The sequence below is a fragment of the Rhinoderma darwinii genome, chromosome 4, assembly GCF_050947455.1.
Source record: "Rhinoderma darwinii isolate aRhiDar2 chromosome 4, aRhiDar2.hap1, whole genome shotgun sequence".
Lineage (NCBI taxonomy): Eukaryota > Metazoa > Chordata > Amphibia > Anura > Rhinodermatidae > Rhinoderma > Rhinoderma darwinii.
This window is the reverse complement of record NC_134690.1, coordinates 338,045,915-338,066,606: the sequence shown is the minus strand read 5'-3', so window position 1 is coordinate 338,066,606 and position 20,692 is coordinate 338,045,915. Positions and strand designations below refer to the sequence as shown.

At 38.6% G+C, this 20,692-nt stretch overlaps 1 protein-coding gene across 3 annotated transcripts in view; it reads right to left on the bottom strand.

Annotated features, from left to right (window-relative positions):
• The window catches only part of ADGB (androglobin), a 235,963-nt gene that overhangs the window by 58,174 nt on the left and 157,097 nt on the right, over window positions 1-20,692 (bottom strand). For all 3 annotated transcript variants that reach the window (XR_012883227.1, XM_075862862.1, XM_075862863.1), the window contains exons 20-27: window positions 19,599-19,772; window positions 15,563-15,698; window positions 13,499-13,630; window positions 5,552-5,645; window positions 4,998-5,129; window positions 3,446-3,599; window positions 2,195-2,382; window positions 290-474 (exon numbers count right to left, since the gene is read on the bottom strand). Coding sequence is in view for 2 of the 3 variants with exons in the window: in XM_075862862.1 (XP_075718977.1) it covers window positions 290-474; window positions 2,195-2,382; window positions 3,446-3,599; window positions 4,998-5,129; window positions 5,552-5,645; window positions 13,499-13,630; window positions 15,563-15,698; window positions 19,599-19,772 (1,195 nt within the window). In the remaining variant the exon portion in view is untranslated. The remainder of the gene's footprint in view (window positions 1-289; window positions 475-2,194; window positions 2,383-3,445; window positions 3,600-4,997; window positions 5,130-5,551; window positions 5,646-13,498; window positions 13,631-15,562; window positions 15,699-19,598; window positions 19,773-20,692) is intronic.

Here is a 20,692-nt window from a genome sequence, read left to right as displayed (position 1 = left end):
GGAAAACAAGAAGTAAAGTGCAGATTTGACAGTGTTTGTATATACTTGTATGTGGTATAGTCACATTACAATTAAAGTGTCAAAATATCATATTGCAATAAAACTAAAGTTGGGAGTTTTCATTAGGTGTCAATGTATTGATACAGTGCAATCTGTAACACATAGACATGGCATACGAAGAGCATCTGTTATTTATAACAAAAATAAAATATTGTAAATTAAATACAGCATATAAACAAATGTCAGTGGAAAGATATAAAACAATGAGATGCAGTGCCAAAATACTTACAGTGAGAGCTTAAAGGCCTTTCATTCGGCATAAAGCAAAATGCAGGTATAAGTGCTTGACCTTTGCCAGTAACACTAACAACTTCTTCATCATTATCCAGGATCTGTATCTTGATGAATACATCTGACTTAGAGGTTTGTACCTGAACGGTTGCCATGTGGTCTATTGCTGCTTTTACGGTGTACCTTTTTCGCAAGAGCAGAACAAAGAAATCATTATGTCAAAATGCAACACAAACAGAAAGACTCCTGGCAGATTCTGACAAGAGATTTATATTACTATAAAGAAATGGATGATTAAGTCACTTATTCGCTTTCTGTAGACAAAATAGAGCTATTGTGTGATAGTCTGTCGGAAGTCTGAAGCTTTTCTGAATAAATGTTTAAATATTTCCACTTAGATGCCACAGTATATACACCTTCTGTCATCAGTAATGGATAAGAAAGGACAATTGACAAATAACAGGCATAAGATATTAGGCTGGGTTCACACGACCTATTTTCAGGCGTAAACGAGGCGTATTATGCCTCGTTTTACGGCTGAAAATAGGGCTACAATACGTCGGCAAACATCTGCCCATTCATATGAATGGGTTTGCCGACGTACTGTGCAGACGACCTGTAATTTACGCGTCCTCGTTTGACAGCTGTCAAACGACGACGTGTAAATTGACTGCCTCGGCAAAGAAGTGCAGGGCACTTCTTTGCAACGTAATTTGAGCCGTTCTTCATTGAACTCAATGAAGAGCAGCTCAAGATATACGAGCGTCACAGACGCCTCGTATATTACGAGGAGGAGCATTTACGGCTGAAACGACGCAGCTGTTTTCTTCTGAAAACAGGCTGTCATTTCAGCCGTAAATGCCTGCTATCGTGTGAACATACCCTTACAGGCTCGATTGGTGCACTTTGCGCCCCACTTATTTTGAGAACTCCTCTATAGAAGTGAACAGCTACATTTCTGGAACCACTAGCCACACATAAGCTGACCGTACACTACCGTCGTACGCTTTTCGTCATACACATCCTTCTGGATGACAACAGCATATGTTAAACCACTACATTGCTGACATTTGACAGATCATTCTCTGCCTTGCTCTGTGACCTGGGCTTCTACTGATAAAATCATGACACAATTTTAGAATGCCTGGTGGTGCAAATCTGTAAAATTCACTAAGCATGCTAAAGACTGTACTTGACAATGACCAAAAAATCCAACAAGAAGATTGACTTTTCCACGGACTTGCCTTTGGTCAGTGTCTGTCATACTCTTTCGTGTCACAAAAAGGCAGTGAAAGTCAGAATAAAATGGTCTAAATTGGCCATCTAGGATGTCTACTGTAATGTTTTTTCAGTTTTTGTTGTTGCGATTTTCAGTTTTTGTAAGAACCGCAATAAAACATTTTACTGTCATTTTTACCAAACATGCAAAAAAATAAAATAAAATGGGTCAAAAGACCCATGTGAATGCCACATGTGAACATATCCCTAGGCTCTAATATTTAACACAGAAGAATAGTGTGACATGCTAAGATGCCAAATACTAGTGGCAACAAAGAATACTGCAGTTTTAGCCGATCACTTTAAAGATGAGCAGATTATAATATTGTAAAGTACTTAAAGGGGTATTCTGAATGTAGAAAATAAAGGTCATTCTTTGTATAGTGAAAAATTATGTCATTTTCCAATATACTTTCTGTATCAGTTACTCCTGGTAAAATCTCTGCTTGCTGTCTGTCAATAGCAACCTTCATTGTTTAACTTCAGCAGATAAAAAACTGAACTGGTCATGTGATGGTCACATGACCAGGGCTAAATACCATCTTACCATCTTAATTTTTAGATTAGTATTGTACACAATCATTTTAAGAAAATATTAACTAGTTTAATTTGTAAGTGTACTTACCTAAATATAATTTCTTTCTTGTTGGGTATATAATAATCTCTGATTTCTTTCATAGAGAAGGCATTATTTACAGTGTCACGTGAAAGCGATGGTAAAGGATTACAGGCCCCAATGAGCCTTAGTCTCCATTTTCCAGATGCTACGGAAAATTCACCAGCATGTGCTTCAGCTATGAATGTATATCCTTTCTGAAATTTGACAAATACAATTTAATTAGAAATACTCAAATATTAAATACTCATATATTGAAGTGAAGGAATAATAGTATTATACTAAGAGTGAAAGTCTATCATGCTACACAAAGAATGTATTTGGGCCCCTAGCAATGCTGTGATTTCCTGTTTTAGTGACTTCCACTGCTCTGGATTGGAGAGATTTATCAAAACATAGTAACCAATCAGGTCACTGTTTTGATTATTTAAAGGAGCTTTGATACAAAAGAGCTGTAATCTGATTGGTTGGAATTGGCAGCTTCTACCCTTTTCTCGTGAACTAGGTTTAAGAAATCTATTCTTATAAGCATGGCTCACAAGAAGTTAGAAAAAACTAACCATTGACAAAATGCAGGCAACAATAAATGTCACTGTATATTGCTGACAACGCCTGCATCGCATTGATGGGAAATTCAAAATAACCATCAGCCCTTCAGGCATAAACGGAGCAGTTCTAATACCAACATAGTATTAGGAAATTTCCGATAATGTAATTTCATAGAATTATATTTCAATGGTCTTCAAACTCAAGTGTCACTTTAAATATAAAACACCAATGAAATTCTTTAAATATTATGTATACATCTGTCTTATCACAATATATTTATATGGGGCTGCATTTACTATTGTAAGTCTGGAACAATAAGGCTCTGTTCACATCTGCGCTGGGGTCCCGTTCTGACGTTCCGTCTGAGCTGTCCGTTAAAACGGGACCCTGAACAGACACAAACTGACACCGATGGAAACTGGAGGTTTCCGTTTCCATCACCATTGATTTCAATGGTGATGGATCCCGTGCCCATGGTTTCCGCTTGTCTCTGTTGTGCATCGGATCCGTTGTTTTGCCGGAAGCAATTGCGTAGTCGACTTGCGTCTGTTCAGGGTCCAGTTCTGACGGAAAGCTCAGACGGAACGTCAGAATGGGACACAACGTAGATGTGAACAGAGCTTTAGCTCATATATTATATCTTTTCAACATGGTGCAGTATTGAATAATAACACTTTAATAGCTGCTTGGGTGCAGTTTCTTATCACTCACCATGTTTTTGGTGTATAAAAATGGTGCTACTTTGTTACAAACCCAAGGTATTTCCTCCAATGTATCATTATTAATGACGTGAAGTGCACAGGCTTGGAGGTTGGTATACATCTTGGGCACTATAAGCATCTTCTCAGGAACATGGAAAACTTCCCTAAAGAAGTTGTAGGATTTAGTTAAAAATAAAGATTAACATTTAACTGAATATTTAAAAAAAATTACAGTAGAAAAACACAACATCCTCTGTCTTTCCTCTCTGGCCTTCTCCACAACAGTAGGATAAAAAAAAATATACCATAAGTATTCCATAAGATCATGGAGATCCAGCGTGATGAGCTGTGGGTCACATCTGTTACTAAATAGCTGGTTGAGCAACGTGACTACGAAAATATTCATTAGGAAGTTTAAATAACTACTTAATGAATTAATGAAAAAAAGGGGCGAGTAGAACCAGAATGAAACAAAGTGGCACAGCTCTTTCCTATCGCCACTGCCACTTTGTTATATCGAACGGCAGGGGTCACCTCGGTTGGACTTCCACTGGATAAACATCAATGGAGTATCTTTTTTTTTATACTTTATTCATCAATTCTCAAGAATCCTAATAACACAACAAGGTGTAACAGATATGCTTGTGGGTTGCAAAAGTTTATTAAACCACATTCGGAACAATAGAGTGGATGCTTGACACCACATAGCGGTGGATGATTGATGCCACATAGCTCTTGCTGTGATAATCAGATGGCAAATACAGAGCTCTTGTATGTAGAGTGGAATGTTCCGGTTGTGGAGAAGAAACAGGGCAGGAGATTTAGGCAACTGGTAGCCAGGGAATTTTGACATAATGTGCCATACTTCGGTCCAAAAACCAATCAATACTGGACAGTCTCAAAATACATGTAGTATTATGCCCGTCTTAGACCCACATCTCCAATAGAGCGGGGCTACTAACAGTATGAGGCTATGCAGTTTGGATGGTACCACATATTATCTTGACCAAATCTTGAACCCTGCCTCTTACATTTTTCTGGCAATGGATGATTTGTGTGTCAGCATTTAAAAGCGGCCCTGTGTTTGGGGATAGAGGTAACGCCCAAATTACATCCTAAATTAAGCATACATGTCGGTTCATGACATATTCTAGCAATATGCAGTTAATGTCTTTAGAGAGACAATTCATGTGGCTGTACTACTCTCCATTTATCTCCTTCTAAAAAGTGTTTTGTCCAGGGGCCTCTAGAGAACAGATGACAACCAATGAAGCAGATAACAGCCGTGTCTGCAGAAGTCTACTGCATACAGAAGGTTACCATACTGTATGTTAGCAGACAGGAAAAGGGAGTGGAGTCAATGGCTGATCGAACCCTTCCTCGTTCTATTTATAATAGGAAATTAGAGCCAGAAGTGAGAAAAAAAAGATTGCACAGGATTTCCAGGTAAGTTTGAATTTTTTCAAGTTCTTTTTAAACTGTAACAAGACGAAGATACGGGAAAGGTCATTGATAGGTCTAATACGTGCTCCTTTCAATGGATCTAGAGTATCAAAACTTACCTGAAAACCACAAACCATGAATTTGCTGGTTGATCTGGGTAGGTAACTGCATAATCAGCAAATGCAATCCTGTATCGCTCATCTGCATAGCAGGGATATTCGTGTGAAGCAGCACTGTGCTTAAACATATATCTGAAATATAATGAAATACTGATGTAATTACTGCCTATATGGATAACAGGATCACACTATTAACAATAGGTGATGGGGACAGCTCACCTCCCCCTCACTCCTCCCCCTCCCTGCCTAATGACATCTGAACATGTCACAGAGCATGCCCACAACACTCTCCCATAGAAGTCAATGAGTTATTTTCTGAAAAAGGTTTCTTATGTCCAGGTGCCTGCTGTAAAGAAAATATCTAGAAATGCTGTTAACAACTCAGAGCAACAACTCAGGCAAGATTGCTGCCCCCGTAATCGTGTTAAAAAATAGAATAACAAATATCCAATCAGAAAATCAAAACAGATTAAAACAAAATAATAAGTTTTTTTCTAATTAGAAACAGCTTTAAGTCATGCAGAAAGCAGCACTTTTGCATTTGCTAAGCTTACCTCAATAAATGAACACCATACTGTTCCACATTTGGTTCAACAATTGCACAAATTTTGTCTAGAATTCCTTTGACAATCATGTTTTCCTTGGTTCCTAGAATATGCAATAAAGCTTATAAGTTTAGCAATGTACAGATACGAGCCATAATTCATCTTAGTATGGCTACTTTCAAACCACTGTAATATGGCTGCGTATATCTGAAACCGGTCATAAGTCAAATGCTTTTTACCTACTCATTAAAAAGTAATATACAGTTTAAGGGAGTAAGAACTTAAAAAACAGAGTACCATAATCCCTAAGGGTATGTTCACACGCCCTATTTACGGACGTAATTCGGGCGTTTTATGGCATTTTTTTTACGCTCCGCTGTCAAAAGACGGCGTGCAAAAAGACGCCCGCGTCAAAGAAGTGCATGTCACTTCTTGAGATGTAATTGGAGCCGTTTTTCATTGGCTCCATTGAAAAACAGCTCCAATTACGTCCGTAATTGCCGCCTCGAAAAACGCGAGTACGAGCAATTACGTCTGAAATTCAGGAGCTGTTTTCTCCTGAAAACAGCTCCGAAATTTCAGCCGTAACGGACGTGCACGTGTGAACATACCCTAACAATGAAGCGAAATAAAGTAAAGAGATTCTCCATCTAAATTTATTTTCAGACAATTCAGATTAATGCAGAAGCTATAAAGATGAAGAATAGCATGGCTTCATTGCTAATAAGTTTGCAGTCTAAAAACACATAAAACCAGACTCGTATACATAGAAATCATTATAATTATGATGTTGACATGAACAGTTCCATTGTGTAATAGCCGTCATGGCAACCAAGACTTTATAATAGTCTTGACAGCACTGCTATCATAATCAGGATCATGAGAAAACTGACATTACAAGGGAATGTTCAGACGTGGCAGAATTGCTGTTGAATTCCGCTGCGGACAGTCCGCACGTTCTGTTGCAGAGAAGCAACGAAAAGGCAAAGGCTGATTCTGCGCCAAGTCCGCTGTGATATCCACAACGTCTGAATTACCTGTCAAATATGCAAATGTTGCTGAAGATTCGTTGCGTCATTGCAGCGAATTTGCTGCAACATTTGCAGTGGAAAAATGTTGCCACGTCTGAACATGCCCTAACAGTTTCCACAATAATATTCACATTAGAATTATTGCCGTGGCACTAATGACTTGGTAGTGATAATGTAAATGTTAACATCATAATGGTTTTCACATCAATGTGTCATAATGCTTACCATGACAACAGTGCCCTAGTAACAGTTGCCATGACATCTTAATGGTTGATATGATAATTAACATTGTAATGTTGCTATGGCAACAAAGACATTACAATGGCTGCCATGATAGTATTGAAATGATAGTGCATAGCATTACAAAGTGAAAAAATAACAGTTAGAAAATAACAATTAAATGTTACATCATTTGTTGATATATATAATGTATTAAAACATTTAGATTTATTGACATGGAATGTATTACAGCGCAATTTGTAACCATAATAACATTGTCATTATAAAAGTGGTTATGGAAATGATGACATCATAATCTTAGTGGTTTTTAAAACATGGACACTAAAATAATAATAATATTAATAATAATACTAAGCAGCTGCTATGGTGAGTAGAGGCTGAGGGGACTCACGTGTAGGAACATTAGGAATTCTGTTCGGAAGAGGCAGCCATAGAATGAAATCATAGTCATGGACAGTCATAGAATAAAATAACAGCCTTGTGGCCACAGAATTGTATCATGTATCAAGGGCATGTTCATCCAGGGCCAGCCTTTGAGGTGTGTGATTAGTTGCCACTGCAAAGGTGGGTGGGTGGGTTACAGAAAGCTTTGCCACTACACAACAATTGTTGCATCAATATATAAAGAGGTCCGTTCACTTGAATTGATTGAATATATCACTGCCTATATGAACGATTTAAAATAGAATTTTATTATAGAAATACAAAACTAAAATAGGGCTAAATAGCCCAAATACTAATAGAGGCGTAAGCATGATTGACCAGCACAGGAGGGTGAATGATATAGACACGCAATAGGTGTCTTCCGGCCATCTAGATGTGTTAAAATTACATCAGTGTGACCCCTGATGAAGCACCCTGATTATTAGTGGTGCGGAAACACGTAGGGACACAGTTTATTGGCACAGACTGACCAGGTGTTTATTACATAACACAGATAGGGGGATTCATTGGTGAGCAGTTTGCGGTACATTCACTACTTAGTACCCTCATATGCCCCCCTCCTGTGCTGGTCAATCGTGCTTACGCCTCTATTAGTATTGTGGCTATTTAGCCCTATTTTAGTTTGGTATTTCTATAATAAAATTATATTTTAAATCGTTCATATAGGCAGTGATATACGGGGTACAGAAAGCCTAGCACCAGAGGCTTGTGACCAACATGACCCTTAATATAAATTGTATAAGAGCATTATTTAGACATTGTATAGCACTGTTGATAGATTACTTTATATATGGAGTTGTAATTTGATCAATTCATGTTGGCATTATATGAAAACTCTATGGTGGTATCTACTTGTGTCACACTTTTACTTAGGCACTGTACAGTACATCATTTTTGCAGTGTATGGTGGCGGTAACATATGGCGATTATACAGTAAGTAGACACACCATTTGGGGGAGCGCCAACAGAAGGTATTGAACCAGGCATCAGCACTGTACATTTAATACATTTTAAAGATGTAGGGGACAGATGGAAGGGAGTGTAAATGTAGGTCCAGACTACAAAAGGTTTCTTTGTGGTCTATAACCACAGTGGCACATACATCTGCATAGGAGCTGTAGGCACAAAATGGTAGAATATTTTTAATCAGGACTATTTGCAAAGTTGCTTCAATTTAGTTTTTTTGGAGCAATACAAAGTTTGGTTGCAACGATGTACATATCTGGTAAGGGCTCATGCACATGGCTGTATTACAGATCTGTGTTGTATAGATCTGTAATATGAGGTCCATAGACTGCAATTGTCCCCTACTGTACCCCTGTGTACCTCCGATTTTATACGGAGGCACACAGAGGTTTAGTCTCATGGATACAAATGGAATCTGTGAATTGTGGTATGTTCCAACATATGCCATATTAGAGGTATTTTACGCTGGAAGCCAAAGGAGACACAATATGGCAGCACACAAGGTGCTTAGAGGTCTGTAATACAGACCTTAAAGGACTCCATGTGCCAGCGTATAAAAACTTATATTTGCCCTTGAACTTTGTTCCTATTTGTGGAGCAAAACACAATAATGGACTTCTGCTGTCTCACTCGACTATATGAGTTGTTCTTTGTGCAGAAGATCTGCTACATGACATTACTATACATCCTATGTTGACAGTAAACGTAACCTTAAAATGGTTGATGATCATGTCATTAAAGTTGTGATGAAAGCTTTCACATGACAATGGTTAAAATGGCATCATTTATAATATTGGTTGCCATGGTATTCATCCCGTCAAAACAACGGAACCCTTGCACAACGGAGATAAAGTGAAACCATTGGCACCGGATCCATCACCATTGAAATCAATGGTGATAGAAACGAAAACCTTTGGTTTCAGTTTGTGCCAGTCAGGGCTCCGTTCCGACGGAAAGCTCAGACGGAACGTCGGAGCGGAGCCCTGACGCAGATGTGAACATAGCCTTCGTTCTAACATGGTCATTATTATGATGTCAGATGTGAACGAAGCCTAACATATTAATCCTGACAACTTTTTTATTTTTACATCAACCAAACGCTACCAATGTGAGTAAATTCTGATATCAGAATGTTTGCCATCTCGATTACCATGACAACAGTATTTTTATGTTGACCATCACAACATGGTAATTGCAGTGGTTGCCATAACAACCACTAGTATACTATCCGTAGCTTGCAGACCATAAATAAAAAAACAATTATATAATTTTTGTAATTTTTTTTACACATACTAGAGTATATTAGGAGCTAGTCTATATAGTGTACAATATTTAATTACTTAGCGTCATATTTGGCACATTTCTTGCATATGTAATTTGGAACGGAATGGATTTTATTAATTATATTATTGGGGCTCTAAACATTTTTTATGTCATACTGGTTTATCATGAATGTACCTCAATTGATTGACTAAGGTTTAATAACCCCTTTAGGACCGAACCTATGTTGGCCCTCAGGACCGAAGGATTATTTTTTTTTCGGGATTTTGTCGCTGCTTTCCGAGAGCCATATTTTTTTTATCTTTCTGTTGACGTAGCTATATGAGGGCTTGTTTTTTGCAATATGAATTGTATTTTCCGGTAGCATCATTTTGAGGTAAATATAACTTATTGATTTTCCATTCTCCCCCACAAAGTTAAAAACAGTAATTCTGATATTGTTTTTTTAAGTTACAAATTTTGCATCGTTCCCTGTGCAAGATAAGTAACATGTTACCTTTATTCTCTGTGTGGGTACGATTTGTGCATTTATTTACTCTATGGGTAAAGATTTTGCGCAATAATAGCACATTTAATGGAAAAAAAATCTATTTTGCCTTTGTAAAGTTGTACAAGTACACTTTCACATGTGTTGTCTTAGACCGATGTACACGACCGTATTTTTTCATCCATAATTACGGACCCATTCATTTCTGAGGGCTACAGACACCGTTCCGTATTTTTATGGATGGGTGTCCGTGCCGTAAAAATTATAAAACATGTCCTTTTTTTGTCCTTAATTATGGCACGGATTCCCCATAGAAGTCTATGGGCACTTCTGTAATTACGGAAGCATTGCTATGCGACACCAGGGGATTACTCAAGATTCATCCCTGTTTTTTTGCGGATCCGTAAATACGGATGCACTTCGGACCATATTTACAGACACCGTTACGTATATGCAGATGATTTACGGATGACTACAAATTACTACGGATCCGTAATTAATTATTATTAGTATCTACGGTCATGTGCATGGGGCCTTAATGTGTGTTTTGCACTGGTCTAATTAACCAAAATTGTTACATTGCTGTGCAGGGTATTCTTAAAATTCTCGTACAAACCATGTGGCTAAAAACAGATTGATCTTTAGGGAATGCCACATTTCATAAAAACTGTAGTATGGTATATCACTTGGGTTTCTGACGTATTTTTACAGCAGTTTTCCGCCAAATACAGAAATTGCTGTATTTAGAAATTAGAAATAGCCAGTAAAAATATAAAAGTCAGGTAGGCCATTGCACAATAAAGTGAACATTGCCAAGTTCCAGTATTTAGACATGTTTTTCGTCATGTCTTTTGTGGTGCGGAGAGGTTGTGCCTTCCTGTAGCACCACTAGTGATACATAAACACGTAAATTAAATGCATGTGGATCGAGCCCCTCCAGTGCCGCAAGCGGCCTGCTGAGATTTTTTTTTACATGTGTCTGTGTTGGGTAACTGAGGATTTTTCTACAGGAGAAATTAACTCCCTCCCCCAGCGGGATTAAAAGAAAGCATTATATACTCAATACAATTGTTTTTTTAAGCTATATCGGGAAATGCACTTCACAGGGGATGCCCCAATTGGATCTCCATTGTCAATTTATCCTATTAGGGAATATGTACCTCATCGGAAAGGACTACCCTCTTTTAGCCAGAGAGAAAAGCTTCTGCAAACGGCCGGTCCGACTTTCTTGGACTAGGTAATACCAGCTGATATTAGGTGATAAAAACTGACCCCCAGGTATTTCATTAGCCAAACTTATGCAGATCAACTGATCTTCTAGGGCACCTTGCGTTATAAATATGGCTGAATTCTATATTCAAACAACTTCACAAAGTGATTTTTTAATTCATCAAATTTTTTTTTCTTAACTCTAAACAATATAGTTCAATTACTGTTGCTTGGAAACTGAATTTTGTCTGTATAAGTGAACACATCTGCTTTCTCAACCGTCAGTACTATTTGGCTACTTTTAAGACCTTGGATTTGATTGCCTGACTCCAGCTGTGCCACTTCATATTTAGAGGTGATCAGATATATAAGACAGTTAATAGAAATTTGTATTCACAGAAACGAGAGAAGCTGCTTGTGACAAACTGACAAGGATAATTCAAGGCAATACTGTAAAGTAGGATAAAATTGTGAAATATATACTAAAGTGGTGCTTATTGTAGAGATTTGATAAGGCTGTCAGTGTAAAGCTATGTATCTGTAATTAGATGTCACTTTATGTCAAAAACCTATTAGAGCTATGAGGGGTCCATACTAACTATTAATGATCACAATTATCTGTCCCAAAAAGGAGTAAGCGTTAAAACAGCTCGTCATATACGGAATAAAATTTTTTACTAAAGATTGCTGTGTGCAACTGTGGATAATGAAAGGAGAGAGCGATAGATACAATGGTATATTATATGGTGATCTCGAGAGACCTAGGAAAGAAGGAGAATACACAGGGGACCCTTTATAAAGTCAAAAAGTGAACTCACTTGTTAAAGGTGATCATGGTAAAGAGGGGCCCCTTTTTAGTAATACTATGGGACCGCATGGATCCTTGTTTCACCCCTGATGACCAGATAGAACATGTCCTATTTTAGGCCGTAATAACGGCACGGGAAGGCCCTTAGAAGTCTATGGGGCTCCCGTAATTACGGGTAACTACGTGTGTGCACCCGTAATTACGGGAGCGTTGCTAGGTGACGTCAGTGGATAGTCACTGTCCGGGGTGCTGAAAGAGTTAAACGATCAGCAGTAACTCTTTCAGCACCCTGGACAGTGAATACCGATCACAGTATAGATTAACATGTAAAAAAAACAAAAACGTTCATACTTACCCAGAACTCCCTGCTTCTTCCTCCCTCCTGGGCCCAGCCTCCTGGGATGACGCTTCAGCCCATGTGACTGCTGCAGCCAATCACAGGCTGCAGCGGTCTCATGGACTGCCGCGTCATCCAGGGAGGTCGGGCTGGATGTCGAAAGAGGGACGCGTCACCAAGACAGCGGCCGGGTAAGTATAAATTTATTTTACTTTTATTACGAAAAGGGCTGCCCCTTCTATTTATCCTGCACTGATAAAGAGAAGGGGCTGCCGATTAGTGCAGTGCAATTTTGCAGCGAAAACGTTCGTGTGCATGAGGCCTAAGACTTCCTCTCAGTACACAGATGGCACATTACTTACAATGTTTCTTATTCATGCATCTTTTCCCTTTGTCTAGCATATTTTTTGCTAAAACTAAGATTTCTTGTATAATCTTAGGCTTCCCAGCGCCTAAATTGGAGACATCTAAACAAATATTCTACAAAGGTACGTAATATTAGTTACATTTATATAAATATATATATATACCTAAAAACTCACACATTTTACATAATTATTATATAGATTATAGAATACAGCCAGTGTTAGAGCTTCCCCACATTCGACTAGACAAGCTATGAGTGATAATGTTAATCATATGGAGGTTTAACATTTTTATTTTGTTACCTCTTTAAACTTCATCATCAATTACATTAAGAGTCGCATCTCTACATTGCTGGAAAAATATCTAAACACATTTAAAATTAGAGAGAACATTACCGGCAGAGTTAATTTATCAGTGTGTCTTCTCTCAACAGTCCAAATAGAAAACATACACTGTATGGACAATAGTATTGGGACACACCTCTTAATCATTGAATTCACGTGTTTCATTCAGACCCATTGCCACAGTTGTATAAAATCTAGCACCTAGCCATGCAGTCTGCGTTTACAAACTTTTGTGAAATAATGGGTCATTCTAAAGAGCTCACTGAATTCCAGCATGGAACTGTTCTAACAACAGCCCCAGAAGCTGTGTTTGCTTCAAAGGGGGGACCAACTCCATATTAATGCATATGGACTTAGAATGGGATGTCATAAAAGCTCCTCTAGGTGTAATGTGAAGGTGTCCAAATTCTTTTGTCCATATAGTTTATCTGTAAGATCTCTACCTGGTTTTCTGCCATTCAAACATTTCCGATAGAAAAGTCCTCTCCACCAAGCTTGAAGTCTAGAAGATGCAGCTTCTTCAACACAAGTAGTGATTCTATTTTGCCAGGAAGGTGGAATTTCTGACTTTAAATCTTCAAAACATAAAAATAGTTAAGAATAAAGAAATATATGATAATCTTAATAGCAATAATTTATACAACTTTGGGCTAAAAAAAAGGAACATGTGATGTGTGTAATGAAGTTGCGTACATCGTGATCCAGTTGATCAGCCTTCCGATTCATGAAAACATCAAGCACCGTACATTGCATAGCGGCTGTACTACAGCTCTACTCCTGTTCACTTGAATAGGAGCAGAGCTGCAGCACGGCCACTATTCCGTGACCGGCGTCAACTGCTTCTGGCATGGACATCCGGTGCCCGGAGGCAGCCAAAGCAGCTGATCGGTGTGGGGACTGGGTGTCGGAACCCAACTGATCATATGCAGATGACCTATGCGGTGGATAGGTCATCAGTTGTCCATTACTGGAAAACCCTTTTAAGGGGATCTGTCACCTTGTTGAATTATTTTTACATTTTTAAAGACACACTCCAGCAATTTTTTATTATTATTGCCCCCGTTAGTACACTACACCTGGTAAAAGGATGGACAGGTTCTCTTACAGGGTGCTTTGTTTCAGAAATATCCCGGGCCGCAATGTGGTGACTGTTCCCGGCCGATTCATACAGCATCTGCTGTGTGGACCAGAAGTCTCTTTCTCTATGCATTCCTAATAGATGTTCAATGTGAGTCTCATAGGAATGTATGGAGAAAGAGACTTTTGGTCCACACAGCAGACACTGTATGAGTCGGCTGTTCACATTGTGGTCACGTGACCGCATTGCGGCTGGGATATGTCTGAAACAAAGCGCCCGTTAAGAGAATGGCCTGCCCATCCTTTTACCAGGTGTGATGTACTAACAGTGGCAATAATAATAATAATAATAATAAAAATAATCGCTGGAGTGTCTCTTTAAGGCTTTGTTTGTGTTTGCTGTTCATTATTGCAAAATTCTATATTGTAATTTCGTTTTTCTGGATGTACATCAATATATAGCACTTGTGTCAAACATATGTAGGCTGCACATCAGTTTCATTAATATGGTGCATGTCCAAAAACTGTCAGCAAAGTTATTCTATAATTTGTTTCAGAAAGGACTGACATCTATGATCATCCATCACCCACTGTAAGCAAGTTAATTTTTGTTGGTTCTATTGTTGTTGCAAACATGTACCATGGGGGAGGCACCATAGCACAAGGACGTTCTAAATTCCTAAAAATAAGAGCTCAGAACATGCATGCGCAAGAATGTATACTGATTAAAGACTTGAAACTTTTAGAATTTGGGGGTTTGCCGTGGGTTGTGTATGGGGAAACTAGAAACCGTCAGGCTAAATTGGATAGACAAGGAAAGCAGAGCTGACCTGGAACTGTAAAGGGGGTCTTACACTGGACGATTATCGGGCAGACGAGCGTTCATAGAACTAAGAAATAGAGTTTAGAAATAAGCTCATAACTTTTAAAATAATAAATGTTTTGGGACACAATTTTCACTTCAGATTAGCTAGGAGGGCATTGCTAAACTCAGAACAGATCCTCTCTAAGTAAAGTATCTCTATTCACTTAGCTATTGTGTGTGGACCTATTTATTTGCAATCTTTGAATCCATTGTGAAACACCTACATAAGCGGTACAGTAATTGAGCAATGTACCTGCAGACTACTCATTACAAATAACCGGGAAAGCTTTGAAATGCATCTCCTGTAATTATATAGTGCATATATGTACATTTTTGATGAAGGATTTGTGTTTCCTAAAGCGACATTAATGCAAACTTCCATTGCACTCACTGAGTAATAATCTCCTGGGTGTTTCTGATTCAAGATTATTTCATTTTACATTGAAAGAAATGATCATACATTTCACAGTTAATCCAACATATTTTAGAGAATGTCTTAGGAAACTGCTATCTGATTAGTCAGGATTATGTCTCATGTGCTTTGTCTGAAAATGAGCTCAGATACCTTGCATGAAATTAGATTCTGGTGTCAAAATAGCTGAGAAATCCATTGTGAAGACTCTGAAGGCAAATACCAAGTCGTGTGTAACTTTGTTCCCCATGGCTTCAGTCATGAGACGCCATAAAGCAGTATGGAAAGTCTGAAATAGAAGCAGAGCAAGAATTTAAATGTATTCTGAATTACAAACTCGTCTTTGTTGACTTGACAAACATGGCACCAGTACAAATATATGTTTTTCTATTTACCAGCTTACCTGTTATATAATCCATAAACATATTTAAATCCCCAGCTTCTAACTTTTCAAGAGTATTTTATAATGTAAATACAGGGTGGGCCATTTATATGGATACACCTAAATAAAATGGGAATGGTTGGTGATATTAACTTCCTGTTTGTGGCACATTAGTATATGGGAGGGGGGAAACTTTTCAAGCTGGGTGTTGACCATGGTGGCCATTTTGAAGTCGGACATTTTGTATCCAACTTTAGTTTTTTCAATGGGAAGAGGGTCATGTGACACATCAAACTTATCGAGAATTTCACAAGAAAAACAATGGTCTGCTTGATTTTAACGTTACTTTATTCTTTCATGAGTTATTTACAAGTTATGGGTGACATTATGGGTGTCAGGTCCGAGCATTCCTAGATGAACAGTTTCCTGGAAAGTGGATTGGTCGTCGTGGGCCAGTTGAATGGCCCCCCAGGTCTCCCGATCTGACCCCCTTAGACTTTTATCTTTGGGGTCATCTGAAGGCAATTGTCTATGCTGTGAAGATACGAGATGTGCAGCAACTGAAACTACGGATACTGGAAGCCTGTGCTAGCATTTCTTCTGCGGTGTTGCTATCAGTGTGTGAAGAGTGGGAGAAGAGGGTTGCATTGACAATCCAACACAATGGGCAGCACTTTGAACACATTTTATAAGTGGTCAGAAACTTGTAAATAACTCATGAAAGAATAAAGTAACATTAAAACCAAGCACACCATTGTTTTTCTTGTGAAATTCTCGATAAGTTTGATGTGTCACATGACCCTCTTCCCATTGAAAAAACTAAAGTTGGATACAAAATGTCCGACTTCAAAATGGCCGCCATGGTCAACACCCAGCTTGAAAAGTTTTCCCCCTCCCATATACTAATGTGCCACAAACAGGAAGTTAATATCACCAACCATTCCCATTTTATTTAGGTGTATCCATATAAATGGCCCACCCTGTAGAATCAAGAGCCAATGATGCATAATGGCTCAGGGCGGTGAAAAAACGCTCAGGGAAGATTGCCTTAATGATAGCTCTGAAACTAATATTTAACTACGCTATTTCTACATATGAAAAAAAATTATCATTTGTACTGAAATGTATCTATTGAAGATTATAAAGCAAAAAAAAGTTAAAAATGGCAATTTGTGCTTGATAATCTTTTTTTAATGCATCTGAATGACACAGAATATACAAACTCCATTATGCAGGGATGACACATACTAGTCCTAAAAAGTGAAACTCATATTATATAGCTTCATTACACATAGAGTGATCTATTTCCAGTATTTTTTTATTTTAATGTTGAAGATTATGACTAACAGTTAATGAAAACCCAAAATTTTGTCTATTAGAATATTCTGGCTGCGGTCTGCGGCAGTCTGGCCTAGATTACGGGCACGGCCATGTGCATGAGGCCTTATGGAGATGGTGATTTCATTTTCCAGCAGGACTTGGCACCTGCCCACACTGCCAAAAGTACCAATACCTGGTTTAATAACCACAGTATCACTGTGCTTGAATGGCCTGACCTGAACCCCATAGAGAATCTATGGGGTATTGTCAAGAGGAAGGTGAGAGACACCAGACCCAACAATGCAGACACGCTGAAGGCCGCTATCAAAGCAACCTGGGCTTCCATAACGCCTCAGCAGTGCCACAGGCTGATCGCCTTCATGCCACGCCGCATTGATGCAGTAATTCATGCAAAAGGAGCGCCGACCAAGTATTGAGTGCATATACTGTACATACTTTTCAGTAGGCCAACAGTTCGGTATTAAAAATAATTATTGAAATTGGGCCTATATAATATCCTAATTTTCTGAGACACTAAATTTTGCGTTTTCATTAACGGTTAGCCATAATCATCAACATTAAAATAAAAAAATGCTGGAAATAGATCTCTCTGTGTGTAATGAATCTACATAATATATGAGTTTCGCTTTTTGAAATTAGTTGCTGAAATAAATTAACTTTTTGATGATATTCTAATACATTGAGAAGGACTAGTATGTCTCTTCTGCACGACGCACACTTGTTGGTGGCATAGGAATTCCATTGAAATCACCATTGAATTATTCAGTCCCCTATCACATGGAGCTCAGCTGTGACAGTAAGGTAAAACAAACAATTTGGCCCAGGTGTTTTATATGCAGAAGGCCTCCTTTACATAAGGTTTTTTTCTTCCGTCGGAGGTATACGTTGGAGGACTCTAAATGTATACCTTCGAATATAGGCTGCGATATATTCTACTGCATATGCATATAGTGGGATAGGTCACCCGAACCCCCCCAGTGATGTCAAGAACTTTACAATGCGAGTCCCCAGCGAGAAAATCGGAAGCACTTTGGCCGGGAATTCCTGGCCTGTGGAAGCTCCTGGCTTGACTGTTCATATATGGACAGTGAAGTCAGGAGCTTTACATTGCCTGAGTTGCCGGGCAGAGCATCAAAAGCATTCTGCCCCGAAACACTGACCCTGTGGAAGCTGCCTATATAGACAGTGACGTTAGGAGATTCCCCAGGGCCAGAATTCTTGGGCAGAGCGCTACCTCATGCTCTTCCCGGGACTCCAGTGCTGGGGAAGCTCCCCGATGTATGTGTTTAACATACACCTGTGACGGATGCTATACAGTGGCATCCGTCGTCCAAAAGGCTCCCATGTTTAAAAAAAAAAAGTAAGTTGCATGGTATACGTTTTTCTGCTGAATCCCTCAGGATGGCAAAAAGTAGTCTATTACACTATTCCAAGCTGTAAAGTTGCTCCCCCTTACTGCAGGTGTAGTGTTACGGTGGCTGCCGCCATGCAGGGATGCACCTAATTAATTAAGGACCACTTACAATAGGTCACTGTTGGCTAATGCAGTTTGATCAAAATCTTAACTGAGAACCTAATGTTCATGTTTCTAAATTTTGCTTAGCAGCAATAGGTCAATGTATAAAAAGTGGATGTTCAGTCCATACTTTTTTTTCTTGTTTGATATATATGGTCTGTCCCCTTATATTTTTTTTTTTGCCCTTTTACCAGCACTTCATCCATTTGGCCCAGGTGTTTTTAATTAGCTGGAGACTAAATAGGGGTCCGTTTACATGAGTCATATTTGTTGCGGTTTTCTTAATCTTAGCAAAGCTGCGTATTTTTTTGCCGTGATCACGACAATTACAGAAAAAAAACGCCCAAAAAAACTACTCATGTGAACATACCCTAAAAGGTTCTATCTACTTGCTCTTGATTTTCCCAATAAGATCACATGGAACGGTGAGCTTTTTTAAAAATCTTTTTACGTGGTTTGAGATGCTGTGTAGTGGTCTATATTGCTGTGGTGCTACTGTGCTTGTGGAGGGATGTGGCCCAGGTAGCAGGGGTGCTATTGGGCTTCTGTGTTGCTCCCCCTTCAGGTGATATGTTGCAGCAGCGCCATGCTGTGCTGCACCTAATAGAGTAGGGGCCCACTTAAAAGAGGTCGACATGAAGTGGCGAATGAGCTTATAGTTTGACCACCAATTGTTCACCAAGAACCTCATGTTCATCTCTATAAACTTTGCTTAGCAACCATAATTCAGTGTATAAAAAGTGGATGTGCGTTCTGTGTCTTTTTCCCCCTTGTTGGATTAAAGAAACGATTACTAACAATGTTGCTTCTCAGGTCTGGAATTCAATAGGCGATAACTTAGATCTTCAACTCATGACAATGTTATGTCTTGGGCCTGAAATATATTTGACAGATTTTATTTATGACATAAATTTTTTTCATTGTTTTAATAAAAATACAAACACATTTACCTTAAAATGTTGTTCTGAAAATCCCAAGTGTTTTGCTCTAATTTGCTGTGGATAATGTGCAAGTTCCAAGTCTTCAAATGCCCTCGGTAATTCATTTTCATTACTAAAGTTATGCATCACTTTCAAAACAGCCCTTAGTAAATATGTAGCCTGATCCATAAAACGATAGCTTTCCTACGAAATACAATAAGTTACAGGGAATTACTAGAGTACCCACACACGTAGTGGATTTGTTGCAAATTTTCTGCAGCGTTTCCACAGTATTTTAGCAGATTTCACCCCTTCTATATTGAAAACGATGAAATCTGCTGCAAACATATAGTACTGAATGAGCATGTTGCGGACATGAAAATCATGAATGCTCTGACTTCCATGTGGATGACATTTTTTAAGTCTCATCTACTTGCCTGCAACAGCCTTCCGCTGTGTATTTTTCCCCCACAAATCCGGACGGAAAATTCAAAATTCAGGAAATTTTCGAGCACTTCATGCTTCCCTCTGCTGACAAGCTTTATGGAGATGCTGATTTCATTTTCCAGAAGGACTTGGCACCGGCCAACATTGCCAAAAGTACCAATACCTGGTTTAATAACCACAGTATCACTGTGCTTGATTGGCCAGAAAACTCGCCTGACTTAAACCCCATAGAGAATCTATGGGGTATTGTCAAGAGGAACATGAGAGACACCAGACCCAACAATGCAGACGAGCTGAAGGCCGCTATCAAAGCAAACTGGACTTCCATAACACCTCAGCAGTGCCACAGGCTGATCGCATCCATGCCACGCCGCATTGATGCAGTAATTCATGCAAAAGGAGCCCCGACCAAGTATTGAGTGCATATACTGTACATACTTTTCAGTAGGCCAACATTTCCGTATTAAAAATCATTTTTGAAATTGGGCTTATATAATATTCTAATTTTCAGAGACACTAAATTTTGGGTTTTCATTAACTGTTACCATAATTATCAACATTAAAAGAAGAAAATGCTGGAAATAGATCACTCTGTGTGTAATGCATCTATATAATATATGAGTTTAACTTTTTGAATTGAATTACTGAAATAGATTAACTTTTTGATGATCTTCTAA